Raw genomic sequence first — 25,284 nt, 5'->3', positions numbered from 1 at the left:
AGTGGAGTCAGGGAGGGATCTGGGGTACCAGGCCCTGATAGTCACACAGAAACAAGAATAAGGGAGTCTGTGCCAGCCAGGGAGGAAAGGAGGCTCAGGGCCTTAGGGCTGGAGACCCGGACCTGTAGACCTTAGGGGTTTCCTGGCTTGGGCCGTGGGGTTAGATGGGGTAGCAGTGGCAGGTAATGATGCTGGAAGGTGACAGAAAAGACAGCTTCTTACTGAACGCGCAGGTGTCGGAGGGACCCTCCTGGGTCTGAACCTGATGTGTTATTTAGTGAAAACTTTGGGGCTCTTTGCAAGTTTGTTCTATGTATGTATGTATGTATGTATGTATGTATGTATGTATGTACACACAGAGTTCAAGGCTGGCCTTGAACTCAGGATCTGCCTGCTTCTGACTCCCCAGCGTTGGGGATTAAAGACACACACTGCCGCACCCGGCTCTCTCCCTCTACTTTATGGTTTCTGGGATTGAACTCAGTTAAATTCAGCCAGATGGCAAGTGCATTTCTCCACTAAGCAATCTCCCAGGCCCATGATAAATGTTTGGAGGTGGGGGAATGTGAGTCACAAATGTCACACGCCACACTTTGGAATGCATTGTCCCTGAGCCTCGAGTAGGCTCCTTACAGTGTACACTGAGTGGTTGGGAGGCAGCTGGGAGAGCCAGGGCCTTAGTTGCTTTTCTCTGACCAACCTTGGGTGTCTCATCCCCCAGCCTGAGCACCTCTTACCTGAAAGGCTTGGCGCTGGAACTTTTAGATTTCCATATTTGCAATTTATATACACACACAATACACTATGTTGGGGATAGAATTCAAGTCTACAGGCAAAACTCATTCCACGTCTCAAGTTAAACATTGCATACTCATGGCTGGAGGGGAATTTGCACTGTTATTTTCAGAGCACAGGTGTCGTAGCTGTCTCTAGCAGGTAAGGTTGGAAGTGGGGCTGGAGCACTTCTTCCAGATGTGGCATCATATTGAAACTGTGCCAGCCAGGAAGGAGGCTCAGGGCCTTACGGCTGGAGACCCGGACCTGCAGACCTTAGGGGTTTCCTGGCTTGGGCCGTGGGGTTAGATGAGGTAGCAGTTTGGGGTGATTTGAGTTCACTAATGTTGATTTATTTGTCTTTGTCTTTGTCTCTCTTTGTCTGTGTATCTGTGCATGCGTGAGTGGTTTAATGGGCACTGGGGATTGAGCTAGGCTGTGTTCAGTGAATATACATGGCTATGTCAGGACTCTATTCCTGGGCTATAACCCAGTAATATTATATTAAGTTAGGATTAATATAAGTTAATTATATTATATTGATTAATATATGTTAATTATAATATTAATTAAATATATTAAGATTTTCATATATTTATTACCTTCTATCTCTCTTTCTCTTTTTTCCCCCCTCCAGACTAAGGCTGGGCCAACATGGCATCTGTGTTTCGAAGTGAGGAGATGTGTTTATCCCAAGTCTTTCTCCAGGTGGAGGCTGCCTATTGCTGTGTAGCTGAGCTGGGAGAGCTTGGCTTGGTTCAGTTCAAAGACGTAGGTGCTGCATTCTTTGGAGATAAGAGGAAGGTGGGGTGGCAAAGGATAGCCCTTGCACTATGCTTCTTGATAAGCAACAAAACACACTCTGCTGGAAGAGGAGCCCAGAGCTAGGATAGGCGGAATTCCAGGGCCCTGACCTTCCGGCTGAGATTTCTCCTGACCCTCAGCAGGTCACTCTCTACTCTCCTCCTCCCGCCTCTTCTCTAGGAATGTTTTGAAGCTGCAGTTCAGTGAGTGAGTGTTTCAATTCCTGCACAGCGTCTCCACATGCCGAATCTAGGCAGTGAATAGAGAATTTACCAGTTTTCAAAGTGGATGCAGAATCTATTTTCTCTGACTAGTCAGACTAGAGGCAACGCATCCATCCTGGAATTGGCAATTGCTTCCGACACTGAGTTCCGGTAATGGCACTCTAGGGATGGGCTATCAGGAGTGTTGCTTCTCACGGGCCATTTATATCTTTGCCAAGCTTTAAGTGAGTCCAATTTAGAAAATAAGTCCTTCTTTATTTCCTCACCAAGGTCAAAGTCAAACCTTGGCTCCCTCGTGGGAGGCCCTGGTCTTGTCCTTTGCATTGCTAGTTAGCATAGCACCCGACCAGAGGCCAGTCCTCACTAGCAATTTTTTATATATTTTATCTTTATCATGAGTAAGTGTGCGCGGGCATGCATGCACACATCTGAGTGTGGTGCTCACGAGGTCAGAGGCATTGGGTTCCCTGGTGCTGGGGCTCGGCGTGATTGTGAGCTGCCTGACTTGCTTACTGGAACACTAACTGGAAGAACGGAAAGTGCACTTAACCACTGAGCCCTTTCTCTAGGCCTAATGTTTATTATGCTAAGCTAAGAGTTACCCACAGCAGAGGGTGAATTCTCGTGGATGACCCGGATGCACTCTGTAGACCTGTACGGTGTTCTCGGTCCCCTCATATTCCTGACACCACTGAGGATGATAGGAATGGAAGGTGCAACTTGCCTGGGACTCATGCATCCCGTGCGCGCAGCATGTGTGTTCCTGCCGCGTTGCTAGCAGCCGTCTCCAGCGACCAGAGGGTAATGCAGCGAAGAGGGGAAGACACTGGTAGCTGCAGATTCCTAACGTGAGCCCGTGGTTCTCCTTTCCTGCAGCTCAATGCAAATGTGAACAGCTTCCAGAGGAAGTTTGTGAATGAAGTCCGAAGGTGCGAGTCGCTGGAGCGAATCCTCCGTAAGCCTCTTTCCTCTCATTGCCTAACTGTGAACCAAAAGCGGTAGCTAGTTTATAGAACTTAATTACCGTGGTTCCCCGCACCCTCTGCCTTGGGAACCACTTCAGGAAGCGTTACATGGCAGAGAGCTGTGCCAAGCCAACATGGGAAAGAGGATGGACCCCCCACTCCCCATGGGTCAGGAACTAGAGCAGCCCAGATAACTCAGCTGGCCCGAGGCACCTCTTCCGCTGGACCCCCACTTCCGGGTTCTGGGAAGTCGTGATACCTGTGCTTTCCTTCAGGTTTTCTGGAAGATGAGATGAAAAACGAGATTGTAATCCAGACGCCCGAGAAGGAGCCAGAGACGCCTTTCCCCCGAGAAATGATCACCCTGGAGGTAAGAGCCTCGCTTTACCATCCCCTGAGCTGAGGACGGTCAAGCAGTTTTCAGATTGTTTATATGTGAACACGTAGGTGATAGTTCCTTTTTGGGGGCTACTTCGTGTCTGCTCTGGCTAGTTTTATGTCAGCATGTCACAAGTTAGAGCCATCTGAGAGGAGGGGGCGTCAGTTGAGAAAATGTCTCCATAAAATGGGGCTGTAGGCACGCCTAGAGCGCATCTTCTTATTTAGTGTGGATGAGGGAGTGTTCAGACCATGGTGGGGGTAGCATCCCTAGGCTGGTGTCCTGGGCTCTTGCAGGGTGAGCAAGCCATGAGGAACAAGCCAGTAAGCAGCGCCCCTCCATGACTTCTGCATCAGCTCCTGCCTCCAGCATCCTGCCCCGTTTGAGTTCCTGCCTTGACTTCCTCAGGAATGGACTAGTAGTGGAGCCGAAAGAAACCCTTTCCTCCCCTGGCTGCTTTTAGTCCTGCTGTTCACCACAGCAAAAGAAACCCTAACTAAGATAGTGTCCTAGGAAAATCTCAGGGTACAACTTTAGGGCCTCTTATGCTGACTGGGGGAAGCTGTTTTCCTTTCTCAACACCGCCCTGAGCAAGCTCACCCCACTTTGAGGAGAGATTTCTTCCTTCCTTCCTTCTTTTCTTTCTTTTCTTTTTTTTTTTTTAGTTTTTCGAGACAGGGTTTCTCTGTAGCTTTTGGTGCCTGCTGTCCCGGAACTAGCTCTTGTAGACCAGGCTGGCCTTGAACTCCTTTGAGTATAGAAGTTTCTCACAGGCAGTGGAGTCTTATCTATGTGGTGCCATAGGACAGGCTGAATGGGATGTGTTCCTCTTAAGTGCCTGGCAGAACAAAGTTTGTGAACTGGCTCTTTTCAACTTAAAAAAAAAATTCCTCCAGCTGGACTCTGACTGATTGGTTTAACTGACTGTTCTGTAAACTCTTCAGCTGTGCCGAGACAGGCACCTTCAAGTCTCACTGCTCCAAATTCTAGCATTCAGTTTTTTCTGACAGTACACACTTGTTTTCAGGAGGCAGAGGGGAAGGTAGCATCGGTATAGACAGCCCTTCTTGGGTATACTTATTTTTACATGTCTGAGTGTTTGCCTGCATGTATGTATATGCACCATGTGTGTGCTTGGTGCCCATGGAGGACAGAGAGGCCTTTGAATCACTCGGAACTGGAGTTAAGTTGACTGTGAGCCACCATGTGCATGCTGGTCTGAACCCAGGTCCTCTGCAAGAGCAGCAAATACCGTTAACCCACTGAGCCCAGTCTCTAGTCCTCTCTATTGTAATTTCCCCCCAATACAGGGTTTCTCTGTGTAGCCCTGGCTGTCTTGGAACTCAGTCTGTAGACCAGGCTGGCCTCGAACTTACAAAGGCCCACCTGCCTTTGCCTTCTAAGTGCTGGGATTAAAGGCATGTGCCAGCACTGCCCAGCTCTCCATTCTATTTTAAAAGTTTTTTTGTTTTTTTTTTTAAATAAGTGACCTAGGATTTTCCCTCCCTCCCTCCCTTTCTTCCTTATTAGACAGGGTGTGTTCATTATGCAGCTCTGACTGTCCTAGAACTCACTAAGTAGACCAGGTTAGCCTTCTCTTAAGTACTGAAATTAAAGGTGTGAAACACCATGCCAGGCTGTTACATTTCAATATTAAATTTACAAATCATGTCTAGAATGTACTACATCTCATTTATTGGGCTTTGAATTTGAATAGGTGTATCTTTTCACTTTCCAGATTTCTAATAGTTATCTTTTTATGTCTGTCTGATTTTCAAGTTCTTACATTTCTTTATGTCTCTCGGGTAAGTGTGGATGTGCACATACTATGATGTGCGTATGGAAGTCAGAGGACCACTTGCAGGGGTTGTTGGTTCTTTCCTTCACTCTGTGGGTCCTGGGATTAGAACTTGAGTTGTCAGGCTTGGCGGCAAGTGCCTTTACCTGCGGAGCCATCTTGCTGGTCCCCTGCCTGCTTTCTTATTTGAGGTAACTGCTGTTTAACCATTTATTATTTTTCCTTATTAATGAAGGGAGCACCCTCTCTTACCTCTTTGAATATTCTAAAACAAAACAGAAAAGTTGTTTTTCCAGACTATTCTATGATTGACTGCCATGTGATTTATGTGTGTGTGTGCCTTCCTGATTTGCTGGTGATTTTTCCCATCAGGTTTCATACAAGCTTTATTCTCTCGTGTGTATGCTCAGTCAGGAGAATAAATTGTTGTGGGTTTTTTGTTTTGTTTTGTTTTTGACTCAGTTCTGCCTTCTTGCCTTTTTTCTCACTATTCTCTGTAGCCTCTTATCTCTTGTTTGATTTTGGTTCTTCAGATCCATGGATCCACGTAGAACTGGGCAGAGGTCATGGGGGAGGGGGGAGAATACTCTACTGTCTTGCATTTTAACCTAGATTTCCAACGTGTAAAATTACTTTCTTACCTAAAAGGGACAAGACACCATGAGTTCCTCAAGAGTTCTCCTTCATCCCTCAGTGATTGTGGATTGACACTGTCGGAGGATGACACTCCAGACAGTGTTTGTCAGGTCTTTGCTGCCTTCCACAAGAATATTTAATTTACAGCTGACTGGAGCGCCCAGCTTCAGCTGTCATTTGACGGGGATGGCCTCTCTGCTCTCTAGTTCTCGATCAGGGTCAGTGTGTAGAAGAGGGTCACAGCACTTTTAACCCGGCTTATTTTTTAATTCTCTCCACAGAGTACTCTGGAGAAACTGGAAGGAGAGCTCCAGGAAGCCAACCAGAGCCAACAGGCTTTGAAGAAGAGCTTTCTGGAACTGACAGAACTCAAATACCTCCTAAAGAAAACCCAGGACTTTTTTGAGGTGTTTCTTGGGGGTGTGGTCAGTAAAGGGTCCTTTCCTCAGAGCCCCAAGTTTCTGTTTTAAAAAATTGGCTGGTCTGGACTATGGATAAAACACTTTGTTTCTTGGCCCGTGGCCACGCTATCAGCAAAGTGGGAAGTACTCCAACAGTGATTCCTGTTCAAGGGAATGCAAAAAAAAAAAAAAAAAAAAAAAAAAAAACGATGGCACTTGGGTCAGGCATGGTGGTGATGCCTTCAATCCCAGTGCTTGGGAAGCAGAGGCAGGCTTGGTCTATAGATCAAGTTCTAGGCCAGTCAGGGTGACATAGTGACACCCTGTCTCAATAAGAAAAGTATGACCCAAGAGAAGGGGAGCCAGAACAAGTAAGATGGGGTTTGAGTAGACTTAGGGTTGGGGTGGGAAGGTTTGGGGTTTTTTGTCCTGACAAGGAGCTCTTTCTTGTTCACTTCTGTTAACATCTGTGGAAGATTAAAGCTTCCTTAGAAACAGCAAAGTCTGAGGTCCGGGTGCTTCTAAGGTGCCCGTGTTTGATGACAGGGCTGGTGTTTGTCTTTCAGACAGAAACCAACTTAGCTGACGATTTCTTTGTTGAAGACACTTCAGGGCTCTTGGAGTTAAGAGCCATACCTGCGTTCATGACTGGGAAGTTGGGGTTAGTATCACTCCATGTCCTTAGAGTTGGGTGTGGGTAGGTTCCTGGTCCTTTGCCTGATACCTGGTATTTGGTAAATCTCCCCGACTGAGGGAGAACTGGGTATGAATGCAAGGCTTCCACGCAGGGACAGACCTGGGGTAACCTACAAGGCTGGTGAGGTGAGCAAGGGAGGGCCCCTTGTTCGTGACTATGCTCATGGCTTCATCCTGGAGAGTGCCTGCCTGTGTACAGGGCTCCCATATGGGGCAGATGTGGCTTCATGGTTTATTTGTGACTCTTCTCTAGCTTTGGGACAAAGCTAGGAGGTAGGTATGTTCCACCTCCCGCCTTGTGTTTGATAAAATATATTTGGAGTTTTCGAATGTTGTTAGGGATGACAAAGTTGAACAGGCAAATGAACCCTAAGTGGTAGAACTATGGCATGATACTCATGAAAATATGTGGCAGTTAAAAATGGGGTGCATTCAGTGTTTATGTGAGGTTGATGAAGTTTAAAACATTAATGAATATTGTGGCTGGAGGCCCCTAATTTTTTATTCAGTAAATATTTGTGAGCTTATTGAGATTTGAAATGGAGCTGGCTGTGGTTGCACACACCTTTAATCCCAGCACTCTGGAGGCAGAGGCAGGCTGATCTCTATGAGTTCCAGGCTAGTTTGGTCTATATAGAGAGCTTCCAGGTCAGGATTGCAGAGAAACCCTTTCTCAAAAACAAAACAAAAAACCCAAAACCAAAAATGAAATGGAAAGAAGATGACATTTATATAAATATTTTACTTGAAGGTAATAAAAGATCAACGTTATCTAAAGTAATAAACCATTGAAAAGTTACATTTTTGAAGACCATGTTAGATGTTTAAGCCAGCAGTTACCTAAGTACCAGGATGCTATAAAACAGAGATATTTGGATATCAGTGTGTATTTCTTTTTATCTTCTTATTTTTTTTAAATATTTTTAGTGTGTGTTTCTTAATACATTGCTTCTGAAAAATAAAGGTGCATAGAGACCATTGAACATTTACTGACAATGACTATAACACCATAGGAATGGCTTATTGTATTATATATTTATGTGTATATAATATAGTATTATAGACCACATAATGTTACTATAGCATAGATAGAATCGCAATGATTAAGGACACAGTATCGAAGAAAACAGACAATCCAACAGGCTGTGGGCAGGTGGGATGTGTGGCTTGTGAGCAGCTCCCGTCATCCTCCACAGGCCCTGGGCCTCAGTGCTGTCTCTTGCTGCTGTCTAGGTTCACGGCTGGCGTGATACACAGGGAGAGGATGGCTTCCTTCGAGAGGCTGCTGTGGAGAGTTTGCCGGGGAAACGTGTACTTGAAGTTCAGCGAGATGGACACGCTTCTGGAGGACCCCGTGACGGTGGGTGTGCAGGCCTCCAGAAAGGGCTGCGCAAGCTTCCTGGAGTCCCTAGCACTAAAGACAGCTCACTCACCACCAGCTGGTATCTGTGTCCTCCCCTGCCCACCTCTTCTCTTTCCTTTTCTTCTCTATTTTCCCCACGCCCCACCTTTTAAATTCAGTATGTTTGAAGGGCCCATCTAAGGACCAGTTCTTCTTAACACCTCGTAGTTGGTTCACTCCTCAAAGTGTGTGGGCATCTTGCTTCTAGAACCTTACTATACAAGTACCACAAGAGGCCAAAGCTGTTTTCTTCACAAACGTACCCAGAGACGACTGGAGTCTGTCTTTCTCAAGCTTCGGGGTGCACACAGGTTGCAGAGTCACCTGTGATCTCGCTGGGCTGGGGTGGAACCTAAGGGTTGCAGTTCTTACAGCATCCCGATGATGTTGGTAAGATAGATGGAACTGGCTGCTACAGCCCTCAGGCTTCCAACGAGAAGGCTCTTCCCGAAGGCTACACATTCCTCGCTGGTAATTCCTCTGCTAATTGCCTTCCCGCACCCTTCCAATTAACGTTTAAACGCTCTTGTTCTTTCACTCCCAGAAACCAAGTCTGTAATCTTCCAGGCTAGATGCTAAAAACTTGAATTAAATTTTATTTGATTTAGAAAAAAAACCACCGTTGAAATAAAATAGAAAGCAAATCTTAAAAAAAAGACACATATATTTATCTGGGGAGGAGATGACAGGGTTTTCCCAGAGTGAGGCTCACTCATTGCATCTGGGTTGCACTAACCCCATTGTGAGAAACTTGATCCCATAATTTGTGATAGTGGGGGGCAATTCATACTCTTCCCTGTGAATAATTTTTAAAATATACAGAATACACTCTCCAGTAAGTACACCAGTATATTTAAATTATCTTCTTGTATTGCTTTTCTCTAACCATGGGCAGTAATAATTTTACATGGAAATGAGTTTTTTGCTTTTTTGTTTAAAATAAGAAAATTTCTACCCTTAATCTCGTGCATCTTTTAGTCTTATTATTTCTGTGTGTGTGTGTGTGTGTGTGTGTGTGTGTGTGTGTGTGTTTTGTTTTGTTTTTGTTTTTGGTAAAGTCATGTAGCCCAGACTGGCTTTGGATTGTCCAGGTAGCAGAGACAGGCCTGTAGTCCTGGTCTTCTTGCCTGCTGTGCAGTGTTGAGATCGCATGCATGGGCCAATCATGCTTGGTTTCTATGGTTATTTTAAATTGGATTGTCACTTTACAGTCAAGTTTTGACATGTAGTTGTCTTGATGGGAGAGCATTTATAAAGGGAACGTATGGAGAAAGATGATCCAGGTCATGGAGGGTCACCCAGCAGGTGCTGGAAGTCGGAACGGATCCCTGAGTCCAGCGAATCTAGAGTCTAGATGACCTCAAAGATTCTGAAAAAGACCGGACAGCTTCCCTGGGTGGAGGAAGTTTGGAAGTTGTGCAAAGCAGTTGTTACCCTGGTCCTATGATCATGTATACCCATTTGTCTCTGAGGGACGATCAGGATGTGACTCTCTGGCCGTATCTCTGGACATTTTGCTTCCGATTACCCTACCTAGCCTCTGCTCCTGGACCTTTTGGTGGTGGTGGTGGTTTTGAGACAGTGTATTCCCAGCTTGGCTTAAACTCAATGCCCTCTTCCTCATCCTTGTAGCCCTGGGATTATGCATCTGGCTTTTTTCTTCTTGATGAATTAGTTTTATAATATAAATCTAAGGAAAGTAGGCTTGAAGGGTATGTTCTGGTCCTGACAAGTGGCTTCCCTCTGAGGTGGCCCCTGATTCTGGGACGCCGAGTGCATGCGATGAGTTTATTGGATTGGAACCTTCAACAGCAGGTTTTATAATTTCCCCCATTCCCTCAAATGAAAAACAACTACAAACCGGCAGCCCTGTTTCAGTCCATACTAGCCTCTTTACAAATGACTTACTTTTGCATTGCTACGGAGTAAACTCAGGACTCTGCACTAGCTAGACAAGCGCCCAGGCACTGAGCTACTCCTAGCCCGAAATAGTGGCTTTTTGTTTTGTCTCTTTGTTCCTTTTGTTTTAAGACAGGGTTTCACTCCTTTGTCCTGACTGGCCTGAAACTTGTGACATTCACCTGCCTCTGCGTTCCTTCTGAGTGCGGGGATTAAAGGCATGTGCCACCACTCCCAGCCTAAGCCGTGTTCTTAAGGGCCTCGTCAGTAGCTGTGAGTCACTACTTAGTCACAGCTCTCCCTTAGGAAGTATCAAACAGACTGTGATGTGCAGATGTTTCCAGCTGCTTCTGATACCCAGGCTAGGCGCTGCTGTTCTGAACTATGAAATCCATGAAATATCCCAGCCCCTCCTGGAGGTGTTTTCTTAGGTGTGAACGCTCTCTTCCCTGCGGGGATGAGAACAGAATCCAAAGCCCGGCTGTGGTCACTGGCACATAGCAAGCAGAGCGGCTGTTAGTTTGAGGCCTTTCTGTGTTTATGATTTATGTTCTGCCAGGGGAGAATGTTTACATCGGGGTTCCACCTCCAACACTGGGAAGGAAGGAACGGAGGGAGCGAGGGAGGGAAGGAGGGAGGGAGGGAAGAAAGAAGGAGGAAAAATAACCTCACTTTCCTGATATTCCAGAAAGAAGAAATGAAAAAGAATATATTCATCATATTTTATCAAGGAGAACAGCTCAGGCTGAAAATCAAGAAGATCTGTGATGGGTGAGCGAGGCCGTCAGGCTCTGTCCTGGTGGTCGGGGTTGGGAGTGGGTGGAGCTGTGCCGTGTGGAATGACACGCCCTCTCTGAGGATGATGAGGATTTTACAGTAACTTTCCGAAGACCATTTAGGAGGATGCTGGAAGTGCAGTCAGCTGTCAGAAGCTGTGAGGTACTACCAGGGAGAAGGGAACTAACGCGTTACAAAGGCAGCACTAGGTAGAGACACAACCTGTTTCAGGGTATATCTTGTTCTACTCCTGTTGAGTGGGCAGCCTCAGGCTGGAGCTGGAGCGTGGTGGGAGGGCATTGCCTGGCATGCTAGAGGCCCTGGGTTTGACTCATTGGCACGGAAAAAGAATAAACAGAAAAGGAGAAAATGGGTACCATGGCTCAGCTGTTTCTGTAGACCAATCTCTGTGTGTGTGGTCCTGAGGAGTGAGCCCAGGAACTCAACTCATGCTAGGTAAGCACTCTTCCCATTGAGGCATACCCCCAGGGTGGCCTTGACTTCTTTCTGTAGAAGCTTATAATCCTCCTGCTACGGGCGTGAGGCACTGTGCCCAGCTGTTGTGAATCATTTTCTAATGACCACACACAGGAGGCTGTTTTAGCGACCGTTTGGCCCCTTGAGCCTTGTCAGCCAGTCGGTGATGGCCTGGTTAAGGAAGGGACTGTAGCAGGCTTTCTGTAGGGACTCGTGTGTCCTCTCAATGTGTCCAATACAGGTTTCGTGCCACCATCTACCCCTGCCCGGAGTCTGCGGTTGAGCGCAGAGAGATGCTGGCCAGCGTCAACGTGAGGCTGGAGGACTTAATCACTGTGAGTGAGGGCTTCAGGCCGTGAGCTGATGGGGGCCGCTGCCCTTTCCTTGTGAGTCCTGCCTGGAATGTTTGCTTTGCAATTCTGGTTGGAACTGCAACCGATTGCACAATTAGAAAGCAGTGTTCAGTGAGCTGGGGCCGACAATTCTGCATGCTTGTCACATGCTGCTCAGCTTAGAATGCACCGCAGCCCTACTTCACCTCAGGCAGCCGCCCTAAGCTGATGAAAGAAGCCCTTTATGGCCAGCCTTTGCCTGACGAGTCTGCAACCCTGCAATCAGCCAGCTGAGTGGAGCAACCAGTCGGCTGGGATGACTGTGGAAACAGTGAGTGTGGTTTTTCCTTGCGAGTGCTGGATGCATCCCAGATAGACTTCACGTGTGTCTGGGATCAGACTACTCTTGGATGGCAGCAGCATGCAAACTGGTTGCTGATGGCGCCTGGGCCTCCGTCCAATGGTATATTCCCCACCAATGCTGTCCACCGTAACTTCCCGCGCCACAGAACTGCTCTGCGGTCCACTCTATCCGGTGCTGTAATGTCAGGCCACAGGTGGCTGTTGAGCTCTTGAAACGTGACAAGTGATGGCAAGGGACTGAATTTTGGTTGCTATTTAAGTTTTGTGCACACGCATGAGTGTGCTTATGTGTGTGCATGGGTGAGTGTGTACGTGTGCACGTGTGTCGAAGCCAAGGAAAATTTCACTTTCAGATATTCTCTTCAGGGATGCTGTCTACCTTCTTTGAGACAGGGTCCCTTGTTGTCGGGGTTTCTGTCCTGCCTGGTTTCTGCAATCATTAAGTTCCAAAGAAATCACACAGAGGTCTACATTATTTATAAACTGATTGGTCCATTAAGCTCCGGCTTCTTATTAACTCCTATAACTTATATTAACCCATTATTCTTGTCTATGCTAGCCATGTGGCTCAGTGCCTTATTCATTGAGGCAGTCACATCTTGCTTCCTCTGTCTGGGCCAAGACTGCAGAGGAATGGGCTTCCTTCTTCCCAGAATTCTCCTGTTCTCATTGACCTGCCTCTACTTCCTGTCTGGTTATCCCACCTATACTTCCTGCCTGGCTACTGGCCAATCAGCGTTTATTTAAAATATAATTGACAGAATACAGACCGTTGTCCCACACCAATCCCTGATTTTACCAGTGCTCCCCGTTAGGTGGGCAGACTGGCCAGCAAGCCCCAGGGCTCCTGTCCCTAACTCCTCAGCCTTGGATTGCTAGCGTGCATCACTGTGCCTGGCTCTTTTAAATGAGTTCTGGGCATTGGACTGATGTCATGTTTGCAAGGCAAGTGCTTTACTAGCTGAGCCGCTGCCCTAGATCACTGTTCAGTTTTTATTAAATCGAGATTCCCAGAGTTGCACATGACTACTGGATAGGCTGGACACTTTAAATCTTCAGTGTGTGAGTTTAGAAGTTAGGTTTTAGCTATTCATTTTTGAGACCGGGTCTTGCTGTGTAGCTCTAGGTAGGTGGCTATTTGTTCCATAATTCAGGCTTGTTTTGAACTCATGTCAATCCTCCTGCTTCAACCTCCTAAGTGCTGGAGTTACAGGTATATGCCACAACACCTGGAATGTATGTTTTAAAAGCCTTTGGCAAGTGAACACTTTTACTGTCCCAGAATATCTGTATTTAATCTTTTTAATTGTCTCTATTCCTTTTTAGCCACTGTCCCAGCAACTCTTTCCCTCAGGAAATTCCTTCTCTGAAAATACTCTGATGGGGATCAGGGATGAAATGAGGCTGATTGTGTTTATGGGGAGTGGGACTTGGGCAGCTGTGTTCAGAGATCTGGGAAGTTCTGACTGACCCGCTTTCCCCTTTCTTCAGTCATAGCCAAGGATGAAACTGAGACTCTCTCCAGTGTCTGCACTTGTTCTTGTAAGACAAACTGTGGAAACAGGCATGTGTAGGCATGGGGTCAGAAGGGCCTCCTCTGGAGTCCATTCTCAGGGTTTCTGTATTCTAGGATTCAATCCTGTCTGTGAGAGGGATTTTTAAAATCACAGTGTGTGTGTGTGTGTGTGTGTGTGTGTGTGTGTGTGTAAGCACATGTGTTATGGCATGTGGAGATCAATGTGTGTGCGTGTGTGTGTAAGCACTTGTGTTATGGCATGTGGAGATCAATGTGTGTGTGTGTGTGTGTGCATGTGCGTGTAAGTACTTGTGTTATGGCATGTGGAGATCAATGTGTGTGTGTGTGTGTGCGTGTGTGTGCGTGTGTGTGTAAGCACTTGTGTTATGGCATGTGGAGATCAATGTGTGTGTATGTGTGTGTGTGTGTGTGTAAGCACTTGTGTTATGGCATGTGGAGATCAATGTGTGTGTGCATGTGCGTGTGTGCATGTGCGTGTGTGTGTAAGCACTTGTGTTATGGCATGTGGAGATCAATGTGTGTGTGTATGTGTGTGTGTGCATGTGCGTGTGTGTGTAAGTACTTGTGTTATGGCATGTGGAGATCAATGTGTGTGTGTATGTGTGTGTGTGCATGTGCGTGTGTGTGTAAGCACTTGTGTTATGGCATGTGGAGATCAATGTGTGTGTGTGTGTGTAAGCACTTGTGTTATGGCATGTGGAGATCAGAGGACAACTTATAAAAATGGCTTCTTTTCACGACGTAGGCTCTGGGAATCAAGCTCAGGAAGTCAGACTTGACCATAAGCACCTTTACACACTGAGCCATTTCATGCCTGCAGGTGTTCTTGTTAGGGTGAGATTTGTGGTAAGGTTAGTGAACACTTATCTGTGCCAAGGTGGTTTTGTCTTCTGGTAATCCTCAGACTGAGTTGTTTTACACCCGCAAGTGATCCTTCAAGACACACGTGCAGGCCTGTGTCTTACAGGTCTCACGTTCATGAACTGTCTTTTATAACATGTGAGAGGGGACTGAAAAAGATGACCCTGTTTTATTTGTCAAAACAGGAAATGTAATTCCATCAAAGGAGTTTTATGAGCACCAAGTTTCCTGTTCATGAACTCGCTTGGCATTTATTGAAGGGTTTATCATGGAGACTGTTTGGTCTGACTGTAACATATGACCACAGTGGGTAGGTTCAGTACTAGACATAGACTCTCACACACAGTTCTTTCTGGAGGCCAGAGGTCCAAAATCAAGGTGCCACCTGGGCAGGGCTCTTGCTGAGAAAGCTGAGGGAGGAGCCTTTCTGTCCCACCCAGCATCTGGTGGCCACTGGCAACTAGATGGCCCTGGCTAGTGGATGCGTCACTCCTATCAGTGCTGTGGTTCCCATGGTGAACTTCTTGGGTGCCTTCCTCTCTAGATCCAGGCTCACACTCCTCCTAACTGGACACACAGTTCAACCTAGAGCAACAGCAGGAGGAAGAGCAAGCAAATAGCTTAGAGGAAAAGGAGGAAAAAGGAGAAAAGGCCTTGCTCATAGGGTCTAACCTTGGGTAGGGGAGACAAACTGATCACGCGGCTCTTTCCAAGCAGGGGAAGCCACTATGGCAGATGAACCCCCGCTTTCACCATCTTATCAAATACCCCTATTGTTTTTCTCTTTTTGCTTTCGGCCAGGTCATTACCCAAACAGAGTCTCACCGGCAGCGCCTACTGCAGGAAGCAGCCGCCAACTGGCACTCCTGGGTCATCAAAGTGCAGAAGATGAAGGCCGTCTACCATGTCCTGAACATGTGCAACATTGACGTCACCCAGCAGTGCATCATCGCCGAGATCTGGTTCCCAGTGGCAGACACCAGGCACATCAAGAAGGCGCTGGAGCAGGGCATGGTGAGTGAGTGGCAGGGGCGGCTGGGGACGGGAGGCCAATGACGTCTGGTCTTCCCAGCCCCTGCTCATCCTGTCTGGGGTGTGAACAAGCTAACAAGTGGCTCTGAGGTAGAACTGTTCCTATCTTGTACCTCCAGCACATTAAAAAAAATAGAGACTGTATTTCATATAACAGAGAGTCTCCAACTCTCTATGTAACTGAGGATGACTTGATTTTTCTTTTTTCAAGACACAGTTTCTCTGCACAGCCCTGGCTGTCCTGGAACTCACTCTGTAGACCAGGCTGGCCTTGAACTCATAGAGATCTGTCTGGCTTTGTTGAGTGTATAGAGCCGACCACGCGCTGACCACCTGGCTGACTTTGAACTTCTGACTCCAGGCACTCACCACTGCACCTGATTTATTCACTGCTGGGGACTGAAATCAGGGCTTAGAGCCTGCTAGGCAGGCACTCGATTGGCTGAGCTATGTCTCCAGTCCCTTTACCTTCGATTCTTAACTCAATGCTAAGGCATAGGAGAGAAACTTTTTTTCCCTCCAGCAGTTGAAAAGCTGCCACCATTTCTTTGTGGCACTCACTCACTTTTCAGGGGGTACATTTTGAGTGTTCACACGCTGCCCCTCTGCCGGCTGCAAGGGTGGTTTTTATAGTATGACGGTAGGTGCCCCCATCACCTCATAGCGGTATGGGCTAGCTAGAGAGACACAACACCCGAACCCTTGTACTAAGAGCTCAAAGGCACACTTGGTTCAGCGTGCTAGCTGCAGCACCAAGCACACGCATGGTGTTTGGTTGCTACTTCCTCGTGTATCTGTGACACTCTCCCTGGGCACAGTGGATCCAGAGCTCCCGGGGGAGACACGACCAGGCCCAGGAGACTTTCTAGAAAGAGAGATGAACACGGACGGCGCTTGCCCCTGAATATGTGCTCGCGGGCAGCCGTGAATGGTGGGTGAGGGAAGTGAGGGGCATCATGGGAGAGAAGCTGGTTGTGACCACCTGTTGACCTCATGAAGGAAAGAGTGCCCGAGGGCCGACCCTTGGTTCTGGGTGGGTGAGACCAGCAGCAATGCCGTCCCAGCTCAGGCAGGAAGACGCCTGAGGCTATCCAAAGCCACACAGGGCCAGGGTGACCCACACGTGGGAATGGGCTCTGTGGTGCCAAGAGGGCGGCCTGACTGCTCCCCGCTGGAGAATGTGATACACTTGCTTGGATCAATGCATGGAGGATCAGGGTGGTGATCCCACTGGACTGAGGCCTGGGTGGAGGGAAGGAAACTGGCTCTAGCCAGGAAGGTGGGAAGACTTCCTGCTAGGCCGGTGGTACATCTGGTAAGGGGTTGGGGGCTGGGGGACTCATGGCAGCTGTGGCAATCAGAGCAGATATTGCTGAGGACCCTGGGAATACTGTGAGGTAAAGCTCTCAGGTGGAGAGGTCTGAAGACAGAGCTTGTGGTGAAAACGGCCAAGGAGGTGGAAGCCGTCCATATTCCCACTGAAGGAAACGGAGGCACAGAGACGAATAGGAAATCAAAGTGAATCAGGGCAGCAGGACTTCAGTGTGTGTGTGTGTGGGGGGGGCATTCTCATCACCCTCAAGTTGCATTCCCAAACTACACAGAAGGAGCATTTTCAGATGATGAATTTCCCTCTGATGGGGCAGAGCAGGGGTGCATTCTGGGCGAATTGTGAAGCAGAGTGCTTAGTGAGCAGGGAAGGGGCAAGGTGGGTGCGGGGTAGGGGCAGGGAAGGGGACAGGGTTGGGGCAGGGAGGGAGCAGGAAGGGGACAGGGTAGGGGTAGGGCGGTGCAGGGAGGGGGCAGGGCTGTTTAGGATGGAGGTATGAAAAGAAAGCTCCTGAGGCCCTCAGAACAGCGTAGGGGGTGGAATAAAACATTTTATTACATTTAACTTGTGTGTGGAGGGGGTGCACACACGTGGAGGTCAGAGGACAGCTTGTCTGAACTGACTGTCTCTCTCTACCGTGTTTACTCTGGGAATTGAACTCAGGCCATCAGATTTGGTGGCAAGCACCCTTACCTACTGAATCAACTTAGTGGCTTAGGGGAACAATTTTATTCCATGGCAGAGTGGCCTGGTCCTGTCTATAATTTAGAAGCATTTTCACCACAGACTGGGGAGGGCCAGGCCACTAAGGAGGTGGTGCCACAACACTGGGGTCAGAATTGAATTTAGAATTTAGCAGGGGGGTGGAACACGCCTGTAATCCCAGTACTCAGGAGGTGGAAGGACTGAAGTTCAAGGCCGGCCTTGGGGTACAGGAGACTCTGTCTCAATGTTATCCTGTGTCGTCTTAAGGCCAGGCTTCCTACGAGGCTGGCTAGAGCAGTTCCTTCAACCCCCTGAAGGTGTGAGTGGGAGGGTTAGGAAGGGTGAAGACAGAACAGGTGTTGGGCTCTGTCCTCATCGTCACAATCCCTTCCCTTGTGGCCTCTGCCAGCCACGGCTCAGCTGCCGCCGGGTGTGTACCGGATGGAGAGGAGGCTTCGGGCTTTGCTGCTGAGGAGGAGACGCCTACTCCCCCTTAACTGGAGAGTGGGGAGCTCCTCCAGATGCTTTACGACCTGGAGCAGTTTCTTAACCCTGCTGTCCTCGGTTTCCATATCTCTAAACTGGGCTTTGTCTTGAGATCTACCTCATGGCATCATGAGGTGAAGTGTGACTAAATTCTGCAAAGTCTCCTTTAGTTGGCGAAGTCCCATTGAGGGCACGCTGTGTGTGTTTGGGGTGGTGGATGGAGTGGAGGATGGGCAGGCAGGGGAGGTGACTTGTGCAGTAGGTCACGAAGATGTCAGTAGAGGACTAAGTCAACCCTGTAAGGAAGCCAAGGTGTTTTGACGTCACTCTTTAGATTGTAGGAAGTCTTTGCAGAACAATGCCTTTGGTTTGTTTTATTCTAGGCGTGACTGGGCAGCGTGGGTGGGTGGGTGGGTGAATCAACAGAAAGGACCTAGGCTGGAGGAGGTGGTGAGGCCTGGCTAGGGTGGTAACTCGGAGAATAGGAGCCAGGGTTCAGGAGGGAGAAGTATCGAGCTGGAATGGCGGCCACTAAGTCAGGAGAAGGGATTGAAATAGTGGCCACAGAACTTCAAGAACCTAGGAAAGTGGAGGCTCTGGGAAGAGGCAGGGGATAGGGAGGACCTAGTTGGGGTGCATTGGTGATTCATCAGTAGGTGCATGGATTTTTTCCATGCTGAGTCAGGAAAACCTACTGGGCAGTTAGAAAAGAGTGAGATGTGGAAGAAAGTTCTTTCCTTGAAAGAAAAGGATGAATTAGCAAAATGGCTGAGCTTCCGAAGAAAGGGGGGGCGGAGAATAGAGAGCCTAGAGCTGAGTGTGTGTGTGTGTGTGTGTGTGTTGGGAAGGCATGGAGGACGACCAGAGAACCAGGACAGGTTCTTCCCTTTTGATACACTCATGTAAGCGATATTAGGTAAGTATTAAGACACATTCACCTTGCACAGGTGGAATCATGGTTCTTGGGGAGGTCAAGAGATGTCTCAAGTTTATGTCCCAGATCCAGATCTGTGGGCCAGTACTTAGCTCTCAAACATATACATTGGTCACCTGTTCTTTCTGCAGGAACTTAGTGGCTCCTCCATGGTCCCCATCATGACCGAAGTGGAGACGAAAGCAGACCCTCCCACCTTCAACAGGACTAATAAATTTACAGCTGGCTTCCAGAACATTGTCGACGCCTACGGTGTAGGGAGCTACAGAGAGATAAACCCAGGTAAAGGTCTGATGCCTTGCACAACGAGGTAGCAAGAAATTGAAAATTGCTGAGGTGTGCCTCTCAGTAGAGGCAGGAGGTGAATCCAATTATACCATGACATTCTACAATGTCTTTTGGTTTCCCAAGGCTTTTTGTAAATGCTGACTTATGAAAGATTTACTTTTTGTCTTCACCCCTCCTTGAGTATGCTTATTTTATCTATTTTTATTTTATGTGCATTGGTGCATTGTCATGGGTGTTGGGTCCCCTGGAACTGGAATTACAGACAGTGCGAGCTGCCATGTGGGTGCTGGGAATTGAACCCAGATCCTCTGCAAGAGTAGTCAGTGCTCTTAACCACTGAACCATCTCTCCAGCCTTTTGAGTATGTTTTTGTTTAGAGTCAGGTTCCTGTATGTAGCCCAGGGTAGCCTTGAACTCACGATCTCCATGTTTCCATCTCCTGAGCACTGAATGTACAAGTGAGTAACACCACGCCTGGCTGTTTTAAATGTGAGCCAACCCTAGGTTTCATTTTCTTCTCCAAGTCAGCCAAGGCCCTATAGCATCTTTACAATTCCGAAGTTATTGTGTGAGAAAGACAAGGATCCACAGGACCTGAGATCAAGAGAATAGATTCTTGGTACCCTGACTTGTTTCGTGTGACTACGGAGGCCTGAGTAGTAAATAGAGGGGTAGACTAGATGCTCCATAGCCACACAGAGAAGAGGATAGTTCTCTAGCTTGTGACCAATAATTCGGGGCCTTCAGGGGGTCATGATGCCTGTGAGTGACTGCTGGTGCTGTCTGGGGTGGAGACAGACCAAAGATGATACTGACAAGAATACAGGAGTTAGAGACACCCTTCCATTCCTGTGTTAGCCACTTTTACCGCACTGGCCAAATACCTCCATAAACAGCCTATGGAAGATGGGATTCTATCAGGGCTTTTCCGCCCTGTAATAAAATGCCCTGACCAAAGAAACATAGGGAAGCAAGGGTTTATTTTAGTTCCTGGTTCCAGAGGGAGAGTCTATCCCCAGCAGGTAGAGAGGGCATGGCAGTAGGGGCAGGAAACTGGGGGCACCCACATTTTCATCTGCACACAGGAAACAGAGAAAGAACAGAAAATGGGGCGAGGCCATAAAACCTAAAGCCCATGCTTCCTCCTAAAGGTCCCATAATCTTCCCAAAAGAGTGCCACCAACCAGGGACCCAGTGCTCAAATGTGAGCCTATGGGGGTGGGGGGGCGTTTGTCATGCAGGGAAGGAGAAACAAGAGCCAAGAAAAGGGTCAATGGAAAGGGGTCAGGGCAAGGTTGAGTCTATTCTAGTTTGATTTCTGTGGCTGCCATAAACACTATGACCAAAACCAAACTGGGGAGGGAAGGGTCTGTTTCACCTTCTAGTTCTAGTTCACCATGAAGGGAAGCCAGGGCAGGAGCTTGAGGCGGGAACGGAAGCAGAGACCACGGAGGAGTGCTGCTTGCTGCCTTGCGCCTCATGGCTTCTTCAGCTTACTCCAGGGAGGCACCGCTCCCGGTGGACTGGGCCTTCTCACGTCATTAGGAAAACGCCCCACAGATTTGCCTACCAGTCAGTCTGATGGAGGCTTTTTCTCCCCAGAATGGCTCTAGCTGTGTCAAGTTGATGAAATCAAAACAAAGCAAAACAAAATCTAGCCAGCATTTACTTCCTCAAATGGATACAGTTCCAGTCTGTGATGGAAGAGCAAATGTTGAAGACCAGCTCAGGGGCTGTACCCTGGGGATGCCCCAAACCGCAGCCTGCCAGTGACCAATCCCTTATCTAGCAGATGAGGCCTTAGACCACCTTCTCTACCCTTGACCCCCTCCCAATGCCACCATCCCATGAATTTATCAAGGGATTGATCCAGAGGTTAGGTCAGAGCCTGCAAGATCTCATCTTTCTGGAAATGCTATCACAGAAACACCCAGAGGTGCTTTGCTGATCCAGTCCAGCAAGCAGTCAAAAATTTACCATTACAAATGCCACCTAAATGTGATCGTGGGAAGCTTGATGCTTGAGTCACCTGTGAAAGACTCAGTGCTGGCATAACCTGAGAAAGGAGAATCTGTGCTCATGGGGTAGCTCGGGCATGTGGGAACCATGCCAGTACTGTGTGGAGATGGGGGGAAGACAATCAGAAAGGCTTGTGGGAACCTGCCTGCTGCTCGAGGGGCCTCTCTAGAGAAATCTTGGTGGGGGTATGGGGACCCATTCAGGGGCCTCAGCCGCTGTGACTGTCACCCCTACAGCTCCCTACACGATCATCACCTTCCCCTTCCTGTTCGCCGTGATGTTTGGAGACTGTGGTCACGGGCTGGTGATGCTGATGGCGGCCCTGTGGATGGTCCTAAACGAGAGGCACCTGCTGGCTCAGAAGAGCACCAATGAGGTGGGTGGTCAGCCAGTGTTCCTGGAGGGAAAGCAGTAAAATGTGTATGTGAGGAGTCGGTGGTGGTGCACGTGGCGCACACCTTTAATCCCAGCGCTTGGGAGGACGAGACAGGACAATCTCTGTGAGTTCAAGGCCAGCCTGGCCTGCGTGGCAAGTTCCAGGACAGCCAGACTGAGAGACGACATTGAGACCTTGTCTTGAACAAACAAAAAACAAAAACGAAATGTATATGTGAAGGGCTGGCTCAGCAATTAAGAGTGCTAACCGCTCTTGTAGAAGTTGTAGAAGCTTGGTTTCCAGCGTGTGTGTTGTGGTAACTCACAACCTCCTATAACTCTAGCTCCAGGGCATCCAGCTCCCTCTTCTGCCTCCTTAGGCCCCTGAACACATGTGTCATATACTCACACATAAAAAAATAAACATAATGTGATTGTCACTCTAAGGAATAACATGGTTTTGTGAAAAACAAGAAAAAGATACAAAGTTTAAAAATAGCCCAGTTCAGCCCAGGGGTGGAGGCTGGTGTGCTCATCTTTAACCTCAGCACTCAGGAGGCAGAGACAGGTGGATCTCTGTGAGTTCAAGGCCCGTCTCGTCTATAGAGCTAGTTCAGCCAGGGCTAAGCAGAGAAATCCTGTCTCAAAAAAAAAACCCCAATAGCCTAATTCAACATAAGGCTTTTGAACAAGGTGGTTCCTTTGGGCAGCTTGCTGCAGTAAGTTCACCAACTCATTTGGGATAATAAGGCATTGGGTTTTGGCTTACTTATTTTTGTTTGTTTGTTTTAGAGTCTCATGGATCCCAGCCTGGCTTCAAATTCATTTTATAGCCAAGTTTGACCTTTCTCTTCTGAGCCTCCTGTCTCTACCTCTGGAAGCTGGTGATTGTAGGCATCCACAGCTTGCCCGGTCTGTGTTGGACAGGAGACTGTGCATGCTAGGCCAGCCCACAGCACTGGTTCTTGTTGCTGTTTGGGGGCCTGAGGAATGAATCCAGGAACTTGTGTGTGCTAAGCAAGGATTCTACCTCTCTTACACCTCCAGCTCCCTTTATTATTATTATCATTATTTTAATTGTTTTGAGAAGGATCTCACTATATGAGCCAACCTGGTCTCAGACTTTCAGAGGTCTGCTTACTTCTGCCTCTAGAGTGCTGGAATTAAACCTCTGCTGGAATTAAACCTTGCCTTCTCATAATTAAAAAAAATCTTTCTTTACTCTTATTATAAAAATAAAACATATTAGTTGTAGAACTTAGTTTGGATTACAGTCTGAACACCTAGAAAAGATGGCGATGATGCTTTTGAATATATCTACCTTGTGTGTGTTTGTGCTTATCTACAGATACATAATTTTAAAAAATTGCCATCAAGAACTACACATTATTTGTAGCTTCTTTTAAAACCTATCCTAAAATACCATGAATGTTTTGTTCATGGCAGAGTCTCTTTCTAAGAAACCCCAAGGGTTCCTGGACATTGGGACCTTACTCTTGGCATCCCTCTTTAGCACGGCCCTCTTCCACGCTGCTTTGAAGGCAGAAGTCCACAGGTGCTTGTACAGGTTGGAGTTTGTCTGCCAGTCGGTTAATGGCAGGTGTGCTCATGGTAATACACGTGACAGAGCGGAAACATGCCCTTAGCTGTGTTCCAGGCTGGAAGAGGCACAGGTTGGATTAGCCGAGCAAGTGCCATGATGTCATCATGAGTTAATCATAAGCAAGGTCAGTCTTGTGACCAATTCAGTCTTCCATGGCAAACTTTTAACTGATGTCGTTTTCTGTGGAAGACATTTAAAGTTGCAAAGCGACATGTCAGCTGTTCCTGGAATGAATGATACCCGAATTCAGCATCTTGAGAATGAATGGTGCCTGCATCCAGGAAACTGCTTTCCCTGGCGGATGTGGCAGACAGAAGCCCAGCTCTGAAGGCAAAGCCCCCAATGATGGCAGATCTGGCCTGGAATGGTGGGGCAGAGGCCAGCTCAGGCTTCTCTCCTGGAGGTGCTGGAGACCACAGCCTGCCAGTTTCCAGTCCCTTAGCAGACAAGGCCTCAGAATGCACAACAGTCTATTCCGCTGAGACAAAGAACACGAGGCTTACATGTTCTGTTTGCACAGAATACCAACCAGGATTACCCCAACGTGGGCGACTGTGACATCTGCCTTGGTCATGCCGTCTCTCCCCTCGGCATCTCTTCAGGCCCCACTGACACTCACCCTTTGTTTTCCTGGACCAGATCTGGAACACCTTCTTCAACGGGCGCTACCTGATCCTGCTCATGGGCATCTTCTCCATCTACACTGGCTTGATCTACAATGACTGCTTCTCCAAGTCTTTCAACATCTTTGGGTCCTCCTGGAGCGTCCAGCCTATGTTCAGAAATGGCACATGGAAGTAAGTTTATAGCCTGCCTGGGTGTGCTTGCTGCCCATCTAAAGACCTCAATGCCTACTTCTACAGCTGGGCTCTGATCACAGGTGCCCCTGAAATTTCACCCAATAATGTAATTTTTTTTTGAAAGATTTACTTATGGGGTCTGGTTGTTCTTCTAGAAGTCCTGAGTTCAATTCCCAGCAACCACATGGTGGTTCACAAGCATCTATAATGAGATCTGGTGCCCTCTTCTAGCCTGCAGGTGTACATGTAGAACACTGTGTATGAATAAGTAAATCTTTTTAAAAATGTATTTTACATATATGAAAATGTGTATGTACCATGTATGTGCAGCAGAGGTCAGAAGAGGGCATTGGGTCCCCTGAAGCTGTAGTTAGTTTTCTGAGCTGCCATTTGGTTGCTGGGATTTGAACTTGGGTCCTCTGCAAGAGCAGCAAGTGCTCTTAACTGCCAAGCCAGCTCTCCAGTCCTAATAATCTAGTTTTATCTTGCATGCAAAACCTGCACCACTTCCCCAACCACTGAACTGGTTATTGTATTGCAGAGAGCGAGCGTCAGGGAGAAGAGGGTGAGGTCAGCAGTAAACTTTGTTCTCATGTGGAGATGGAGGGAGAGTGAGATCGCCAGCTAGGAGCTTAGTGAAGTCTTTGCTTCAGAGAGGCTGGCACAGATGGTACAGTCTGCAGATCCCACAGGACGTTTCCTTAGGCTGCTCAGAAGAGCCAGAGTTCCACAGTAAGAGCAAAGAGGAGATTAAGAGTTTGCGTTGGCAGCTCCCTGGTTTTGCTTGTGGCTGAGTCAGGAGAGTGGGTGGAGGGTGGGCACAGCTAGATGGATGGAAGTGGGCAGCTAGAAGCTCTCTGACACCCACAGTCTGCTCGCCCATGTACTTTCCAGTGAATCAGACTTCAGGCATGGGGATCGGGGGAAGATGGGGTTCAGAGCTTGAGAGAGACAGAAACAGTGTGGTTACAGCCTTGTTTCCCATCCTGCCTCCTCTCCCTCTTCCTCCTATCATGGCAGTGCTATTCCCTCCCTTCTTCCTTCTCTTTTCTCCCTACCACTTCCCTCTTCCCTTCCTCCTCTTCTCCTCCTCCTTTCTGCCTTCCCTCTGTCCCTACCTCCATCCCTTCCTTTCTTCCTATTTTTGAGACTAAGCTTCACTACACAGTCCTGACCTTGAACTTTTAGAGATCTGCCTGCCTCTGCCTCTCAGGCACTAAGATTAAAGGCGCGCCTCATTGTGCCCAGTCTATAACACTTCTAGTTAAGGAATAAGAGTTTAGTCTGTCCACTCAAGTCTGTACAGAATGCAAAAGAAGGGAGAGAAGAAACAGGCAGTCTCACGTGAGGAGATTTGCTGGCCATTGTTGGAAGGCTTAAATAAGCT

At 47.9% G+C, this 25,284-nt stretch overlaps 1 protein-coding gene across 1 annotated transcript in view; it reads left to right on the top strand.

The window, feature by feature from the left end:
- Window positions 1-1,428: 1,428 nt before the first annotated feature.
- Atp6v0a4 (ATPase H+ transporting V0 subunit a4) overlaps window positions 1,429-25,284 on the top strand; it is a 42,526-nt gene continuing 18,670 nt past the window's right edge. Inside the window, exons 1-12 of the mRNA XM_075953611.1 lie at window positions 1,429-1,545; window positions 2,679-2,757; window positions 3,043-3,137; window positions 5,862-6,005; window positions 6,548-6,642; window positions 7,911-8,037; window positions 10,667-10,749; window positions 11,474-11,567; window positions 15,127-15,339; window positions 18,944-19,094; window positions 21,356-21,495; window positions 23,737-23,894. Coding sequence (XP_075809726.1) covers window positions 1,429-1,545; window positions 2,679-2,757; window positions 3,043-3,137; window positions 5,862-6,005; window positions 6,548-6,642; window positions 7,911-8,037; window positions 10,667-10,749; window positions 11,474-11,567; window positions 15,127-15,339; window positions 18,944-19,094; window positions 21,356-21,495; window positions 23,737-23,894 — 1,496 coding nt within the window. The remainder of the gene's footprint in view (window positions 1,546-2,678; window positions 2,758-3,042; window positions 3,138-5,861; window positions 6,006-6,547; window positions 6,643-7,910; window positions 8,038-10,666; window positions 10,750-11,473; window positions 11,568-15,126; window positions 15,340-18,943; window positions 19,095-21,355; window positions 21,496-23,736; window positions 23,895-25,284) is intronic.

This window comes from Microtus pennsylvanicus, chromosome 19 (genome assembly GCF_037038515.1).
Source record: "Microtus pennsylvanicus isolate mMicPen1 chromosome 19, mMicPen1.hap1, whole genome shotgun sequence".
Classification (NCBI taxonomy): domain Eukaryota; kingdom Metazoa; phylum Chordata; class Mammalia; order Rodentia; family Cricetidae; genus Microtus; species Microtus pennsylvanicus.
The sequence above is the reverse complement of the archived record's forward strand: the minus strand, read 5'-3'. Positions and strand labels throughout refer to the sequence as shown.